The 16,561-nt window shown below is 43.7% G+C and overlaps 1 protein-coding gene across 2 annotated transcripts in view; it reads left to right on the top strand.

The window, feature by feature from the left end:
• The window catches only part of LOC116541913 (fructose-1,6-bisphosphatase isozyme 2), a 45,288-nt gene extending 29,226 nt beyond the window's left edge, over nt 1-16,062 (top strand). For both annotated transcript variants that reach the window (XM_032266423.1, XM_032266424.1), the window contains exons 5-7: nt 3,365-3,502; nt 12,098-12,217; nt 15,650-16,062. In XM_032266423.1, the coding sequence (XP_032122314.1) occupies nt 3,365-3,502; nt 12,098-12,217; nt 15,650-15,844 (453 nt within the window). In that variant the 3' untranslated portion in view covers nt 15,845-16,062. The remainder of the gene's footprint in view (nt 1-3,364; nt 3,503-12,097; nt 12,218-15,649) is intronic.
• The last annotated feature ends 499 nt before the right edge of the window (nt 16,063-16,561 follow it).

The following is a 16,561-nucleotide window of genomic DNA, read 5'->3' as shown; positions in this document are numbered from 1 at the left end:
TTCAGAATGGCACAGAGTTAACTCACAAAACAGAGTTTACAGTGTGGCAGCCCAGAAACTTTTCAAACAGAATCTCTGCACCTTATACCCATTACACCTAGATCCATTGCTGTGTCAGTTTGCTGATGCCCCAATTTCCTTTTATGTTCGAAGAAGCTGGCAACCCCTGAGAAATTCTAAGGCTTACAAATGTTACTCTCAGACAATAAAGTGTCCTTTCTAAAATTGTAAAAACAGCTAAGAGTTAGATAATTCTTCATAAGTGGTAGGAATGTAAGTGGAATTCCTATGGAATTTACATCTATTATCTATTAATGCATTTAAATGTCACAGTGGCCCTCTGAGGTAGGTCCTCTTATTATTCCTATTTTCAGACGGGGAAAGTGAGGTGTAGAGAGGGTAACTTGCCCAGGGTCAAGCGATTGGTGTCAGGAGTCACGCTCTGGCATTCTGGGGGGTAGCTACTCCACCACACCGAATTTCCAACACAATTGCCCTTCAGTACAAGCAAAGGAACATCCCGAGCAGTTCTAAAGGCAGTGGGAGGTGCTTTGACTCCGGGAACTAACTCAAGGGTTCCCAGGCACAGACAGGGCCTCTGCTTTCTGCCCTCAAACATGACAGCAGGGCCCAGTCTGCACATAGGTGGGCACCAGAACTTGGCAACATGACAGAAGGAAGAGATGAACAACAGCACGATCTTTCCTGGTCACTGTGTATTAGCCTGAAGCCCCTTTGGATCACATCACCCTACTAAAAAGGACATTTGAGGAAAGACCCAGTGCACACAGCTTAGTGCTTGTTTGACATCCGGCGGAGGTAGCTGGTGGCAGTTGTCACAGAAACGCCATGGAGGGCAGCCAGCAGCTTATGAAGGCAGCATTCCTTGGTGGGTCAAACCTGTGAGGTCTGTGGGTTTACAGGGCTGGTGATTTGATTTTGTCAGAACACACATACTCTTCAGGCACAGAGAGACCACCTCCTGTTAACCAACTCCCCATTGTGGATAAAACTCACTGTCAAGACATTCATTCAGATGGGAGCTGTTGTTTCTCAGTGACAAGGCTCTGGTGTCTGATGATGGGGAACAGAGGGTATCAGAGCCCATATTTAAAATCAGCAGTTGTTGGTGACCATACATTCAGACCAAAGAACATATTTTCCAAGTTAATACAATTGTGGAAACTGTGGCCTGAGAGCCACAGCCCCAGAAGTGAATCAACGCAAGACGTTTTCACTCATGGATGCAGAATGAGCTCCTCTGCTCAGGTGGAGAGTGAGTGCCACTGTTCAGATGACAGCTGTGCATCTCCACAGTCTTTGTTGAAAAGCAAGAGCAAAATTGATCCCAGCTCAATTAAGTGAAAGGAGTTACTGCGTTGATGGGAAAGTTGAGGACCTTGGCTGGGAACGGGCAAGACTAGAGGACCGGGAAGCAGGAAGCACAGCAGTGGTCTCATAGCCTGGCCAGTCCAGCCTGGACACCACCCCCGGTGCCGTGCCTCTTACTCGGGTTTCAAATCCCAGGGAGGGGTATCTCATTTTCAAGCTAAGGCACATGCCTGACCTTGGCCTACAAGAAGCCCAGATATAAGCCTTCCTAGACTGGCATCCGATGAGCAGAGTTAATTCTTCAAAGGAAGCCAGGGCACTTTGCAGGAGTAGAAATCAGCGCTGGCCTGCTCCAAAGCAGCAGAGGCCCTCAGTGAGTTAAAGCTCATGAGCAAAAGACCACTTGTGCACCTGTAATAATAAGAGGTCGATTTAGCAGGCACTGCAGAGGAACCATGGGGTGTTGCATGAGGAGGGAGTTGAGATGGGCTTATTGTGGCACTTGGGGTTTTGCTTGGTGATTCTAAAGAGGATTTGAGGAAGAGAGGGTCAGTCTGGATTGAATATTGTCTGTAAGTGGGTGCAATTAGGACTAGTTACCTTAATAACATTTATCTAGGAGGAAGGGAGATTGAAGTCCTTGATATAGAAGCAGTTGTCACTCATGTTCGGCAGGAGAGGATTGTTTAGCTGTTTCTATTGTTGAGTCTCCTTGTCACTGTCTTGTTTTGGATGGACGCGTCACCTCCCATAGCAACACCTCTGCTATGTGGAGTCATTCTGTGGCCTTGCGTCTTTATTCCAGGATAGCTCTGATGTTTCTTAGGAAACTTCTGGCTTAGATGCCCGGTGTGACCTGTCATTGTGGAGTTTTTCACTTTCTCAAAATTTTTGACATTCGTCAAAATGGATCTGATTTCCAGGCTCTGAATTTCCTCCTAGGGACTTAGACAGACACCAGCATTTACGGTGGTATCTGCCACAAGCTGACCACATTTTTAGCAACTGATATCACCAGAACTAGATAAAGGGGTATTTGAGAGCTGCCCTGAAGGTGTTGACCACGGTGGCTACAGGGGGACTGGAGAGGGACGGGGGATGGTTTTACTAATATGTCTGAAGTTTCCTTCAGATTTTTACCAACATTTTCCTTATGCCGACTGGACACAGTTTCTGATGAAAAGGACTTCCTCTTCTCCCAGATAAAAGTGGGATACCAGAAACTGTGAATGGTTTCTACCATTGATCAGTAACATAAACAAAATAACTGTACTGCAAATTAATGGTTACAATGCATCCCTCGCGGTGGCTCAGGCCTATAATCCCAGCACTTGGGAGGCCGAGGCGGGTGGATCACGAGGTCAAGAGATCGAGACCATCCTGGCCAACATGGTGAAAGCCCATCTCTACTAAAAATACAAAAATTAGCTGGGCATGGTGGCGCATGCCTGTAATCCCAGCTACTCAGGAGGCTGAGGCAGGAGAATTGCCTGAACCCAGGAGGCGGAGGTTGCGGTGAGCCAAGATCGCGCCATTGCACTCCAGCCTGGGTAACAAGAGCGAAACTCCGTCTCAAAAAATACAAAATAAACAAATAAATAAATAAAATGCATCCCTCATACGACATGTAACTTCTTCCTCTCACTGTTGATGGCTGGTCTTCCTGAAAACATTAATGTATCGGTGAGAACTTGGGAGATACACACAGTCAGGTTTTTCATAAATGAGGAGCCTCGCTGACAGTAGAAAGTGAAAAGGAAAAGAAAGAAGACCTTGGGCTTCGTCCCTTTCAATTGTCTTCCTGCTCGCTACGTTACTGTTTGAGCTTCCTGTGTGGACTCCATAGGACCCCTGTTCTTCCCACCAGTCGTGAAAACACCACAGGGCAGGGTCAGAGTGACCACAGCCAAGCCCCGGCTCTGCCAGCAGGTCCCCATCTTCTGCTGTGATTGTGGGGATTGTGGGGATCGTGCAGTTGGCTTCTGTTTCCTGGCTTCTCTCTTCTTCCTGGCATCTCTCTTCATGTTGCTAGGCTCTTGGTGAATTTATCCTGGTGGAAAAAGAGGTCAAGATTAAGAAGAAAGGAAAGATTTACAGCCTGAATGAGGGCTATGCCAAGTATTTTGATGCGGCCACCACTGCGTATCTGCAGAAAAAGAAATTCCCTGAGGTGAGTGAAGAAAGCCAGGCGGGTGGCAGAGACAATGCTGTCCCCATGGGTACTGTTTGGGTGGTGGCTTCAGAGGCTTTGCTGAAAGAGGTTAGTGCCACTGTTGATGGCTGTGGTCAGTATGAAGATGGTGGACTCTGCCTTTCTTCCTACGAATTCAGTATTGTATATAGCTAAGATTTACCTTCTAAGGTAGTACTTATCTTTACATGTGAGTTTTTCCAGGATGCATTCTCTATAAAGAAGGCAGGAATCACATTGACAAAATTCAGAGCTGAGGCCAGATCCTCTCTTAAGTCATTTGTTTAATCTAAGCTCCAACCTACAGATTCACTCACTCAGCTGCATTTGCTTATAGAAGAGATAATTACGAGAGAGGACTTCAAAAAGTTCATGGAAAAATGAAATTAAAAGTCTAAAAACATAAAATATAATCTTTATATCTCAACATAAGCTCTATTGAGTTCAGAGGCTTTCGTAAGGGTTTATACCAGGCCTTTAGTCCATCTGTAAAGAACTGAGGCACTGGGAATTTAACTCTGCCAAGGCAGGCTTTTTAATGTTATTGGCTGATGAAAAATGGGTGTTCTTTAAAGGTTTTTAAAGATTAGGAAACAAAAAGAAGTCGGAAGGGGCTAAATCAGGACTGTGGTGATTTTCCATTAAAACTCTGGCAAAATTGCCATTGTTTGGTGGGAAGATTAAGCAGCAGCATTGCTGTGGTGAACTCTCTGGTGAAGTTTCCTGGGCTTTTTCTGCTAAAACTATAGCCAACTTTCTCAGAACGCTCCCATAATAAGCAGATGTGGGCCAAAGGTGTGTCTCCCCAGTGTTGTAGAAATGAGTGCGTGTAGTTAGTCAAGGCCAAGTTGTATTCCACACCTCCAGAGGCCCTTGCTCTCCTCCCCCAAGTTACAACCATCTAAGTTATCCCTCCCTCCTACCCTCCCTCCCTCACTCCCTCCCTTGTTGCCTCCCTCCTTCTCACCTATTATCATCTATCTATCTATCTATCTATATCTATCTCTATCATCTATCATCTATCTAATCTCTATCATCTATAATCTAATATCTCTCTCTATCATCTATCTAATATCTATCATCTATCATCTAATATCTATCATCTATCTATCTAATATCTATCTATCTATCTATTTGTCTGTCTGTCTGTCTGTCTGTCTATCTGTTGGTCTGTCTGTCTACCTATCTAACTATAACTGAGAGATTTCTCACAGCTTTACTTTATAGAGCAAAGGTAAGTTGAAGAGCAGAAACACCTCTCTCTGTTATGTTGAGTCCTTCTGGGCTAAAAAAACAGGAGCTCAGGAATATGGGTTCCATCTCTAGTTCCTGAGAGTTCACTGCGTGTCTGCTGAAAGATTCTTTCTGTACTAAAATGTTTTGATTTTATGACTTAATGTTTTCCCCAAATATAAAAACTGTGTTCCTGGATAACACATCACATGGAAGACACTGAAAACCAGAAAATGTAAACAAAATCCACGTGTTAAGACACCCCATCCTCAAACCCACTGTGAGCATCTCGGTATACTTCTCTGGAGTTTGTTTTCTGCAAGTGTGCTTACACAGCTACCAAGCATGATTCAACTGGAAACACTTTTTAAACCTGCTTTTCTACTTATTTCATGAGCTTTTCCTAGTCAGCAAAAATTCTTCAAAAGCACATTGCTGTACTGTAATGTAGTTAATCATTCTCAGATTGTTCCACACTTAGGTTGTGTCCAGCTTTTCACTCCGTAAATGATGCTGCAGTGAACCTCTTTGTACCTTGTCTTTGCTGATCTGAAAATTCCCTTAGAAGGAATTCCTAGACGCCTGTAATTCCAGCACTTTGGGAGGCTGAGGCGGGCGGGTCACGAGATCAAGAGATCGAGACCATCCTGGCCAACATGGTGAAACCCCGTCTCTACTAAAAATACAAAAAATAGCCGGGCATGGTGGCACGTGCCTGTAATCCCAGCGACTCAGAGGCTGAGGCAGGAGAATTGCCTGAACCCAGGAGGCGGAGGTTGCGGTGAGCCGAGATCACGCCATTGCACTCCAGCCTGGCTCCTGGTGACGGAGTGAAACTCTGTCTCAAAAAAACAAAAACAAAAACAACAAAAAACGAAAACTAGCTGGGTGTGGTTGGAGGGCGCCTGTAATCGCAGCTACTCGGGAGGCCGAGGCACGAAAATCACTTGAATCCGAAAAGGAGAGGAGGTTGCAATGAACGAGATTGGGCAACAAGACACTGTCTCAAAGAAAGGAAAAAAAAAAGGTATGAAGGTATTCCTAGAAGTAGGATTTCTGGTAAAACAGAATTCTGGAACTTCACTTCTTCCCTTCACTGTTAAGTCAGGCCAAGGTGTTTCATCTTGGGTCTGATAAAGTGCTAAGTGACTAAAATAGCAGAAGACTTGGTAAATTTTGCCTGCAATGTGGTTTCACAGCAAGTAACTAGAAGACAATAGAATATAATGATGTTCATTGTAATTACTATTTGGAGATGTTTCAAGGTGATGATGAGAAAGCTGACATTGTGCTAAGCCCTGCTATAGTGTTTTATGTGTAAAAGCTCCTTTTATCTCATAACAACTCTTGGAGGCAGGTACAGATGGGGAAGCTGAGGCACAGAGGGGTTCCATTTCTTATCCAAGGCAAGTGGCTGAACCTGGATTCAAACCCAAGCATTTTGGCTGTCAAGCCATGCCCTTACCCACAACATGAACCTGCTTGGAAACAATCAAGTGGGGAAGAATCCTCACTCCTAAACACCAGGGGCGTGGCTCAGGGCTGCCTAACCTGGAGGGAGACAGCGCCTCCCTGCTGGCTGTGGAGTTTCTGCCGGCTCCTCTTCCCGCTTTATGAGCTGTGTACCTGCTGGGTGTGGACAGACAGAAGCCCTGCTATAGAGCACCCAATTCCGTATCTGGGAGGGAAGAGGAATACGAATAAGGCTGGTCTCAGAAATCTGCTTATTGTGGAAGGGAGGATAGAGGGAGGAAATGAATGAGGAAACACTGCCTCAGGGGTCTGGTAATTTGTTTTGGTTTCATTTTCGTTTTTGACAATTGTTAGAGCATTGGGCTTGCCTAATTAGCAGTAATATTTCCTTACATTTTTCACAAACTCCACCTGTGGTGCAGTGAGAAATGTGAGCTATAAAATTGGAGTTGTTTAAAAAGATGATGACCATGAATTATGAAGGAGGTGACTAATCATTAAAAATGTCATCATTTTATTTATTTTTGTTTTATTTATATATTTATTTATTTTTATTTTGAGATGGAGTTTTGCTCTTGTTGCTCAGACTGAAGTGCAATGGTGCGATCTTGGCTCACTGCAATCTCTGTGTCCTGGGTTCCAGCGATTCTCCTGCGTCAGCCTCCCAAGTAGCTGGGATTACAGGCTCCCGCCACCATGCCCGGCTAATTTTTTGTATTTTTAGTAGAGACAGGGTGTCATCATGCTGGCCAGGCTGCACTCAAACGCCTGACTTCAGGTGATCCACCTGTCTCAGTCTCCCAGAATGCTGGGATTATGGCTGTGAGCCACCATGCCAGGTCCATCATTTTATTTTCAATTGACATATAATAATTGTACGTATTTATAAGGTACATAGTGGTGTTTCATTATATATAATGTACAGTGATCAGATCAGTGTAATTAGCAAATCCATCATCTCAAACATTTATCATTTCTTTGTGTTGGGAACATTCAATATCCTCCTTCTAGCTCCTTGAAAATATGTCATATATTATTGTTAACTATAGTCATCTTACAGTGGTTTAAAACACTAGTACATATTCCTCTGATGCCGGTATAATTTTATTTTATTAAACTTTTAGTTTAGATTCAGGGCTAGTTGTGCAGGTTTGTTATGAAGTAAACTCGTGTCGTGGGGGCTTGTGGTACAGATTGTTTTGTCTCCCAGGTACTAAGCCTAGTATCCAATACTTATCTTTTCTGCTCCTCTCCCTCCTCCCACCCTCCACCCTCCACCCTCAAGTCGGCCCCAGTGTCTGCCGTTTCCCTCTTTGTGTCCCTGTGTTCTCGTCATTTAGCTCCTACTTATAAATGAGAACATGCAGCATTTGGTTCCCTATTCCTATGTTAGTTTACTTGAGATAATTAGGCCTCTAGCTCTACCCATATTCCTGCAAAAACATGATCTCATTCTTTTTAATGGCTGCATAGTATTCCATTGTGCATATGCAGCACATTTTCTTTATCCAATCTATCACTGATGGGCATTTAGGTTGATTCCGTGTCTTTGCTATTGTGAATAGTGTTGCAGTGAACATACACGTGCATGTGTCTTTACAACAGAATGATTTCTATTCCTTTGGGTGTACACCCAGTAATGGGATGGCTGTTTATAGCTGTTTGTGAGATCACTGCACTGCTTTCCACAATGTGGAAATGATTTACACTCCCACCAACAGTGCATAAACATTCCCTTTTTTCTGCAACCTTGCCAGCATCTGTCGTATTTACATTTTTAAAAATACATTTAAAATCTTTCTGACTGGTATGAGATGGTATCTCATTGTGCTTTTGATTTGCATTTCTCTAATTATCAGTGATATTGAGCTTTTTTTTTTGAGATGAGTCTCACTCTGTAGCCCAGGCTGGAGTGCAGTGGCACAATCTCAGCTCACTGCAACCTCTGCCTCCCGGTTCCCAGTTCAAGCAATTCTCTTACCTCAGCCTCCCAAGTAGCTGGGATTACAGGCACAAGCCACCATGCCCAGCTAATTTTTTTATTTTTTAGTAGAGACGGGGTGTCACCATGTTGGCCAGTTGAACTCCAGACCTGGTGATCCACCAGCCTCGGCCTCCCAAAGTGCTGGGATTACAGGTGTGAGCCACCCCACCCGGCCGATATTGATTGAGCTTTTCAAATATGCTTTTTAGCTTCTTTTGAAAAGTATCTGTTCATGTCCTTTGCCCACTTTTTAATTTTTTTTCTTGTATATTTAAGTGCCTTGTAGGTTAGACTTTTTTCAGATGTATTGTTTGCAGAAATTTTCTCCCATTCTGTGGGGTGTCTGTTTACTCTATTGACAGTTTCTTTTGCTGTGCAGAAGCTCTTTAGTTTAATTAAATCCCATTTGGTAATTTTTGCTTTTGTTGTAATTGCTTTTGGCATCTTTGTTATGAAATCTTTGCTCATGCCTACATCCAGAATGGTATTGCCTAGGTTGTCTTCCAGGGTTTTTGTAGTTGTGGGTTTCACATTAGGCCTTTAATTTTTGTATATGGTGTAAGGAAGTGGTCCAGTTTTAACCTTCTGCATATGGCTAGCTAGTCATCCCAGCACCATTTATTGAATAGGAAATAGTTTCCCCATTGCTTGTTTTTGTCAGCTTTGTCAAAAACAAAGGTCAAATGGTCAAAAGTAAGTGTGTGGCCTTATTTCTGGATCCTCTATTCTGTTCCATTGGTCTATTTGTCTGTTTTTGTAGCAGTGCCATGCTGTTTTGGTTATTGTAGCCCTGCATTATAGTTTGAAGTCAAGTAATGTGATGCCACCAGCTTGGTTCTTTTTGCTTAGGATTGTCTCGGCTAGTCTGTCTCTTTATGGTTCCATACGAATTTTAAAATAGTTTTTTCTAGTTCTGTGAAAAATGTCATTGGTAGTTTGATAGGAATAGCACTGAATCTGTAAATTGTTTTGGGCAGTATGGCCAATATTTAACAATATTGACAGTTTATATCCATGAGCATGGAATTTTTTCCATTTGTTTGTGTCATCACTGATTTCTTTGAGCAATGTTTTGTAGTTCTCATTGTAGATATCTTTAACCTCCCTTGCTAGCTCGATTCCTAGGCATTTTATTATTTTTGTGGCAATTCTGAAAGGGATTATGTTCCTGATTTGGCTCTTGGCCTGGCTGTTTTTTGTGTATAGGGATGCTAATGATTTTTCGTATGTTGATTTTGTATGTTGAAATTCTCCTGAAGTTGTTTATCAGCCTAAGGAGATTTTGGACCAATACTATGGGCTTTTCTAGATATAGAATCATGTCATCTGCAAAGAGGGATAGTTTGACTTCCTGTCTTCCTATTTGGATGCCCTTTATTTACTTCTGTTGCCTGTTTGCCCTGTCCAGAATTTTCAATACCATGTTAAATAGGAGTGGTGAGAGACGGCATCCTTGTCTTGAGCCACTTTTTAAGGGAGTGCTTCCAGCTTTTGCCCATTCAGTATAATGTAGGCTGCAGGTTTGTCATAGATGGCTCTTATTATTTTGAGGTATGTTCATTCAATATCTAGTTTGTTGAGAGTTTTTAACATGAAGAGGTATTGAATTTTATTGAAAGCCTTTTGTGCATCTATTGAAAAAATCAAGTGGCTTTTGTCTTTGGTTCATTTTATGTGATGAGTCACATTTATTGATTTGCGTATGTTGAACCAACCTTTCGTCCCAGGAATAAAGCCTGCTTGATTGTGACAGATGAGCTTTATAATGCGCTGATGCTATGTGTTTTAATGAGGAGTTTTGCGTCAATATTCATCAAGGGTATTGGCCTGAATTTTTTTTAGTTGTGTGTCTGCCAGGTTTTGGTATCAGGATGACGTTCGCCTTGTAGAATGAGTTGTGACGTTCGTCTTGTAGAATGAGTGGTGAAGTTCAAATTTTTGGAACAGTTTCAGTGGAAGTGGTACCAGCTCTTTTTTATATATCTGGTAGAATTCTGCTGTGGATCTCTGGTCGTGGCTTTTTTTGGTTATTTTTGCTGATTTAATTTTGGAGTTTGTTATTGGTCTGTGCAGGGATTCGCTTCTTCCTGGCTGTCTTAGGTGAATGTGTGCTTCCAGGAATTTATCCATTTCCTCTAGATTTTCTAGTTCGTGTACATAGAGGTGTTCACAGTAGTCTCTGATGGTTTGTGTTTCTGTGGGGTCAGTAGTAATACCCCCTTTGTTATTTCTAGTTGAATTTATTTGGATCTTCCCTTTATTCTTCTTTATTCATCTAGTGACCAGTCTATCTATCTTACTAGTTTTTACTTTTTTCAAAAAACAAACTCCTAGATTCATTGATATTTTGAAATTTTTTTTTGAGATGGGGTTTTGCTCTGTCACCTAGGCTGGAGTGCAATGGTGTGATTTCGGCTCACTGCAACCTCTATCTCTCAGGTTGAAGTGATTCTCCTGCCTCAGCATCCAAGTAGCTGGAATTACAGGCATCTGCCATCATACCTAGCTATTTTCTTTTTATTTTTAGTACAGATGGGGTTTCACCATGTTGGCCAGGCTGGTCTTAAACTCCTGACCTCAAGCGATCCACTTTCCTTAGCCTCCCAAAGTGCTGGGATTACAGCCATGAGCCATGCACGCAGCAATGAATTTTGTGTGTGTGTGTGTGTGTGTGTGTGTGTGTGTCTGTCTGTCTGTCTCAATCTCCTTCAGTTTAGCTCTGATTTTGATTATTTCCTGTCTTTTGCTAGCTTTGGGGCTGGTTTGCTCCTACTTATCTAGTTCTTTTTGTTGTACTGTTAGGTTGTTAATTTGAGATCTTTTAAACTTGTTGATATGGGCATTTAGTGCTATAAATTTCCCTCTTAACACTGCCTTACCTGTGTCCCAGGAATTTGGTTATTTTATCTTTGTTCTCATTAGTTTCAAAAAAAATCTCTTGATTTCTGCCTTAATTTCATTATTTACCCAAAAGTCATTCAGGAGCAAGTTGTTTAATTTTTGTGTAATTGTATGGTTTGAGTGATTTTCTTAGTCTCCTATTTTTATTGAGAGTGGTTGGTATGAGTTCCGTTCTTTTGCATTTGCCGAGGATTGTTTTACGTCCACTTGTGTGTTCAATTTTAGTGTGTGTGCTGTGTGGTGATGAGAAGATTGTATATTTCGCTGGTTTTGGGTGGAGAGTTTTATAGATGTCTAACAGATCCATTTGGTCTAGTGTTGATTTGAGGTCTTGATTTGAGGTCTTGAATATCTTTGTTAATTCTCTGCTTCAGCGATTACTGTCAGTGAGGTGTTGAAGTCTCCCACTATTATTGTGTGGGAGTCAAGGTCTTTTTGAAGGTCTCTGAGGCTTGCTTTATGAATCTGGGTGCCCCTGTGTTGGGTGGATATTATTTGGGATAGTCTTCTTGTTGAATTGAGCCCTTTACCATGATGTAATGTCCTTCTTTGTCTTTTCTGAGCTTTGCTGGTTTAAAGTCTGTTTTGTCTGAAATTAGGATTGCAGCCCCTGCTATTTTCTGTTTTCTTTATGCCTGGCTTCCATCCCTTTATTTTGAGCCCAGAGGTGGCACTGCATGTAGATGGGTGACTTCCTGTTTCTTTCTTTTTGTTTGTTTAGCTGCTCTTTTAAGATTGCTACAGGATATTTTCTCGTAGTTTAGGTAGTCCTACATTTAGTAAGTCCAGTAACACGATGAGGTTTGAGGAGCTCATAATGAATGAAATGCACAATTACATAATCTTTTCAGTTGCTGCACTAGTGGATAGAGGATAGGCGATCAGGAATGCAGAGGTCACGTCAAGGGGACTTCTGACCGCGAGCAGGTGCTGGCTAATCCTGAGAGCCACTGGATCTTGTCTCTTCTCTTTCTGTCTTCTAGGATGGCAGTGCTCCCTATGGGGCCAGGTATGTGGGATCCATGGTGGCCGATGTGCACCGCACCCTGGTCTATGGAGGTATCTTCATGTACCCAGCCAACCAGAAGAGCCCCAAGGGCAAGGTAATTCTCCCTTGTCCACTGGCTGTGCATCTGGTCAGGGAGGAGGGGGAACTCCCTCCTCTAACGCCTGCTGTTTGGCTACTGCACTGCTCTGTGGCATGTCTGTGTGGAGATGGGCAGGGGAGGAAAAATGAGCTCTATTTCCCTGGAGTCTCCAGGCTGTGGGAGGTTTTGAGAGGGAGAAGGCTGACAGGCTGACGCTACGTGACTGGTGATTCTCACTGGTCTTCTGCCCTCTGGCCCCACACCCACCATTCACCATGAGCCGGCTGTGTGTCTGACTTTCCACAGGGTGTACCTGACTTTTAGCTTTAGCACCAGCAGATTTGTGATCATGGAGCCCCACGGGGCACCTAATAAAACTTATCAACATACTTCCAAGAACAAATGCATGTAAACATACACATTACATACACATTACACGTCGAGGGGGTTCACTGATACCGTGAGTCCAACCATGTATCCCCTAGAGAATTTCCAGTCCCCAGAATAAGAACTTCTGCTCGGAACTCAGCCAATATATCTGGAAAGGTAGTTCTTGGAAGGTCTGATTGCAACTTAATGATGCAAAACTGAAAATACTTGTATTATCAATCTAGAAGCTTATGATTCAGCTATCTTGAGTAGAACCTCTCATAAAAATGCATCTGATTTTTAGCCAATCACAGAAATCATAAGTAGTGAAATCAAATAAAGGCCTCTGTTTTCTCTGACATACCAACAACCAGCCACACATTTTTCTGTCACGCAGAGTTGCCTTGAGATTTGAATTGTTGGAATGCTTAGATTCAAAGCCACGCTAAGAGATCTAACACAGCACGTGAGGCCAGAGAGAAGATGTTCCTAGGCTGGTGTATCAGGAGTTTCTCTTCATGTGAGTGCTTAGCCCAGGTGTATTCACCCACTGAACTAAGAACACTGATAACCCTGCAGAGGTGCTGAAGGAAAGCAAAGTGCTATGGTGGACTATCATACAAAGTGAGACGAGTGGAAGACGTGGAAATTCTTGATAGAACCACTCTGGCCACGTACTCAGTTACATCGGGGAGAACATGAAGATGGATTATTACTGATTATTCAAATGATCCTAAGTGAGTCAGAAATACCCGTATGGGATCACATGTGCATGTCCTGTAAGCACGTGTTGCTCCATAGATAGATGTCTGTTCGCTGCACGTAACTACCACCCATACGGAGAGTTCTGTGACAACACCTGTGTGTGTGTGTCTGTGTGTGCATGTGCACACTCCCATCCTGTGTGTGCCTGCATCTGTATAGCTGTGTAGATTTAATTGCAGAGAGAATTAATTGCAGGTCACATGGCCTGCCGGCCAAGGTTCCGTGAAGTCCTGCCCATTTTGGTATTAAATTTCCTACAACAGGGCATCTGAGGTCATGGCAAAAATAACTTGGCTCCAAGACAAGCACATATGTCCCAATGCCAAGCTTTTTTGGTTAAAGTATTTGAATCAACAGGGTAATTGATTACAATCTGAGACTTTATTGTCTGATGCCCTAAATCCCCCTCCCCATAAAGGGGGAGAAAAATGCTGAGCACCATAAGCTGCCAAGGTGAGGGTCTCCCTGGCTAGACTGCCCTGGACAGCCTGGCCTCCAGTGTCCCTCCCGTGGGTGACGAAGGACAGAATGAACCACCCACATACAGCCTGCATGCAGCACAGCTTTTGTACCCCCTGCTGGGCACCCACTGCTTCGAGAGTCAGAGGTCTGGGTGAGGGCACCTTACACTGTCTGACCAAAATGGCAGGAAATACCTCCAAGAGTCTTCACCTACTTTCTCCCGAATGCCTGGATCTCCAGCCTAGACCAAAGATATTGTGTTCCTCTCCTTAATACATATAATAGAAAAAATATGATATACTATGATATCATACAATAACATATAAATATATAACAGAAAAATTTGACCATAATATGTGATTGTTTCTCAAAGTAGTTTAAACATATCACCAAAATGGACTGGAAGGAAAGGATGGTGAGGAAAGGAAAGCTGCACACAGCTGGGTCGACCGTTTTGTAAGCTGATAATAGAAAATGAACTTTTTGGGAAGTTACACAGGTTGTACCAATGGGGAGAAAGGAGAAGATGATACCGGGTCATGCGCAGCGGCAGTGCCTCCAGCCAGAACCACACCCTGATTCTAATGTGATGGGGCGTGTGCCGTGTGTCAGGCCTGCGGGTCATGACACCATCATAGAAATAGACCTGAAAAGTCCATCCAAGCCAACCCCATTCATTTCAATTCACCGCATACTCACAGGACACAGGGAGCCTCCTGCCAGTTCTCACATGCCTGTGGGAGGGTTAGAGAAGGCCTTCCTTCCTCTGAACAGGCTCAGCCCTGGGCCTTTTGCAGAGACTGGCAAGCAGGATTGAGGCTGATTTCTGGGACCCCTCCTGCGGGAAACACAGTGGCCTTGCCTGGACACTTTGTTTTTGAGACAAGGTCCCGCTCTGTCCCGCAGGCCGGAGGGCAGTAGTGTGATCACAGCTCACGGCAGCCTTGAACTCCCGGGCTCAGTTGATCCTCCCGTTCAGTTTCCTGAATAGCTGGGATCACAGGCACGCACTACCATACTTGGTTAATTTTTAAATTTCTTTTAGAGATGGGGGTCTGACTATGTTGCCCAGGCTATTCTCAAATTCCTGGACTCAAGCGATCCTCCTGCCTCAGCCTCCCAAAATGCTGAGATTAAAAGCATGAGCCAACACACTTTCTTTGTGTCAGGCACTGCTGACAACTGAGATTGTACAGTGATCAACTAGGGTAAACAGCAGGCTAGGGAGGAAGCCAGGCATTAAAGAGGCCTCAGTGTGACGAGTGGTACCAGAGGGGACGTACAGCGCTATGGGGGTGCAAATTATGGGATTTCACTTAGTCTAAGGGGCAAAAGACAAGACCATTGAAACCCCAACAAACTAGTTAGCGATGTCAAAGCTTAAGATGCGGAGTTCCTTCACACAATCCCAGCCACTGTGGCATGCTCAAGGTGACCTTACTGTCCCATCCAAGCTTGGCTCTTTACTAGCCTTGAAGTCTCACATATAAAGGCTTCTACCCAGGCCTCCAGCCTCAGTTTACCTCATTGTTGAACCAAGAAACAGGTGCTTAGATCTCCTATCTCCAAGTCAAGAGGCAGGTCTCTCATAAGCACAGGGACAAGACGGGTAGATACATGGCTCAGCCATCTGGCCAGGGGGGCCCCCAAGGCTTCTGGATGAGCGCCGTCTAATGTGTCTGGCCTGCTGTAGGCTCTCTAGCTCAGGCCTACTCTTGTGAGGTGCACGGTGCAACTTATGCTAGCCAGATGGAAGCTCAGCCGTGCAAACTCCTCTCCCAGCTTTAGGGGCGTGGCTCAGGACATTTGGCCACTTGCAGAGTTTTCTCACCTGCCTCTGTTCCTCCACAGCTCCGGCTCCTGTATGAATGCAATCCTGTGGCTTACATCATTGAGCAGGCAGGAGGCTTGGCGACCACAGGGACCCAGCCAGTACTGGACGTCCAGCCCGAGGCAATTCACCAGCGAGTCCCCCTCATTCTGGGGTCCCCAGAGGATGTACAGGAATATCTGACCTGCGTGCAGAAAACCCAGGCATGCAGCTAGTGGGTTTGACCCCACACTCTCTTCTCTGTGTCTTGCACCTTGTCTAAAGACCCTAAAGGAGTGATAAACAGAGATGGTAGCGATCAGAATCCGAAGGGCAAATCCACCTAATCACATACAGAAGAGCAACAACAAACTGCTTATGAAGATTTGGAAGCCACAGGCAATTCTGTGGCCCATGTGAAGGGCTAAAAATAAAAACCCACACGTGGAAAGAGCGACTTTGGTTTGTCTTCTGTCAGAAACAGCAGCAAATGTGGTTATAATCAACTCACATAATTGGCGGCTGTAGGCTTGGGGGCAAAGAGTACACAGATTAGTTAAGAATTTGTCTCGGTTGACTTGAGATTTGAACCTAGTGTCTTATCCTGTGGTGATTAATTTCCTTCCTCACACACATATAAATCTCCAACTTAATGACTTAATGTCTTAGAAGAGTATTTGTGTCTGATTTTGGATAAACTCGAGTCAGAAATCTCATGGCAATTAAATTCTGAAATTTTTGATTCAGCTTATGTTAGGAGTCTATAACTTGGTTGACCAATCACAGTTTGAATGGAAAATGGGGTCACTTATTGCCAAAGCCAGAAACTAAATGGAGTCAATATTTAGAAATTAATTACTTTTCTCACCCTCTTAACCTTGCATTTTCAGATTCTGGGGAAATGTTTCAATCTATTTTAGGGACTCACTGGTGTACACTGGTTAAATGACTTG

The sequence above is a fragment of the Sapajus apella genome, unplaced genomic scaffold (genome assembly GCF_009761245.1).
Source record: "Sapajus apella isolate SASKATOON/1434 unplaced genomic scaffold, GSC_monkey_1.0 scaffold158, whole genome shotgun sequence".
NCBI lineage: Eukaryota > Metazoa > Chordata > Mammalia > Primates > Cebidae > Sapajus > Sapajus apella.
The sequence above is the reverse complement of the archived record's forward strand: the minus strand, read 5'-3'. Positions and strand labels throughout refer to the sequence as shown.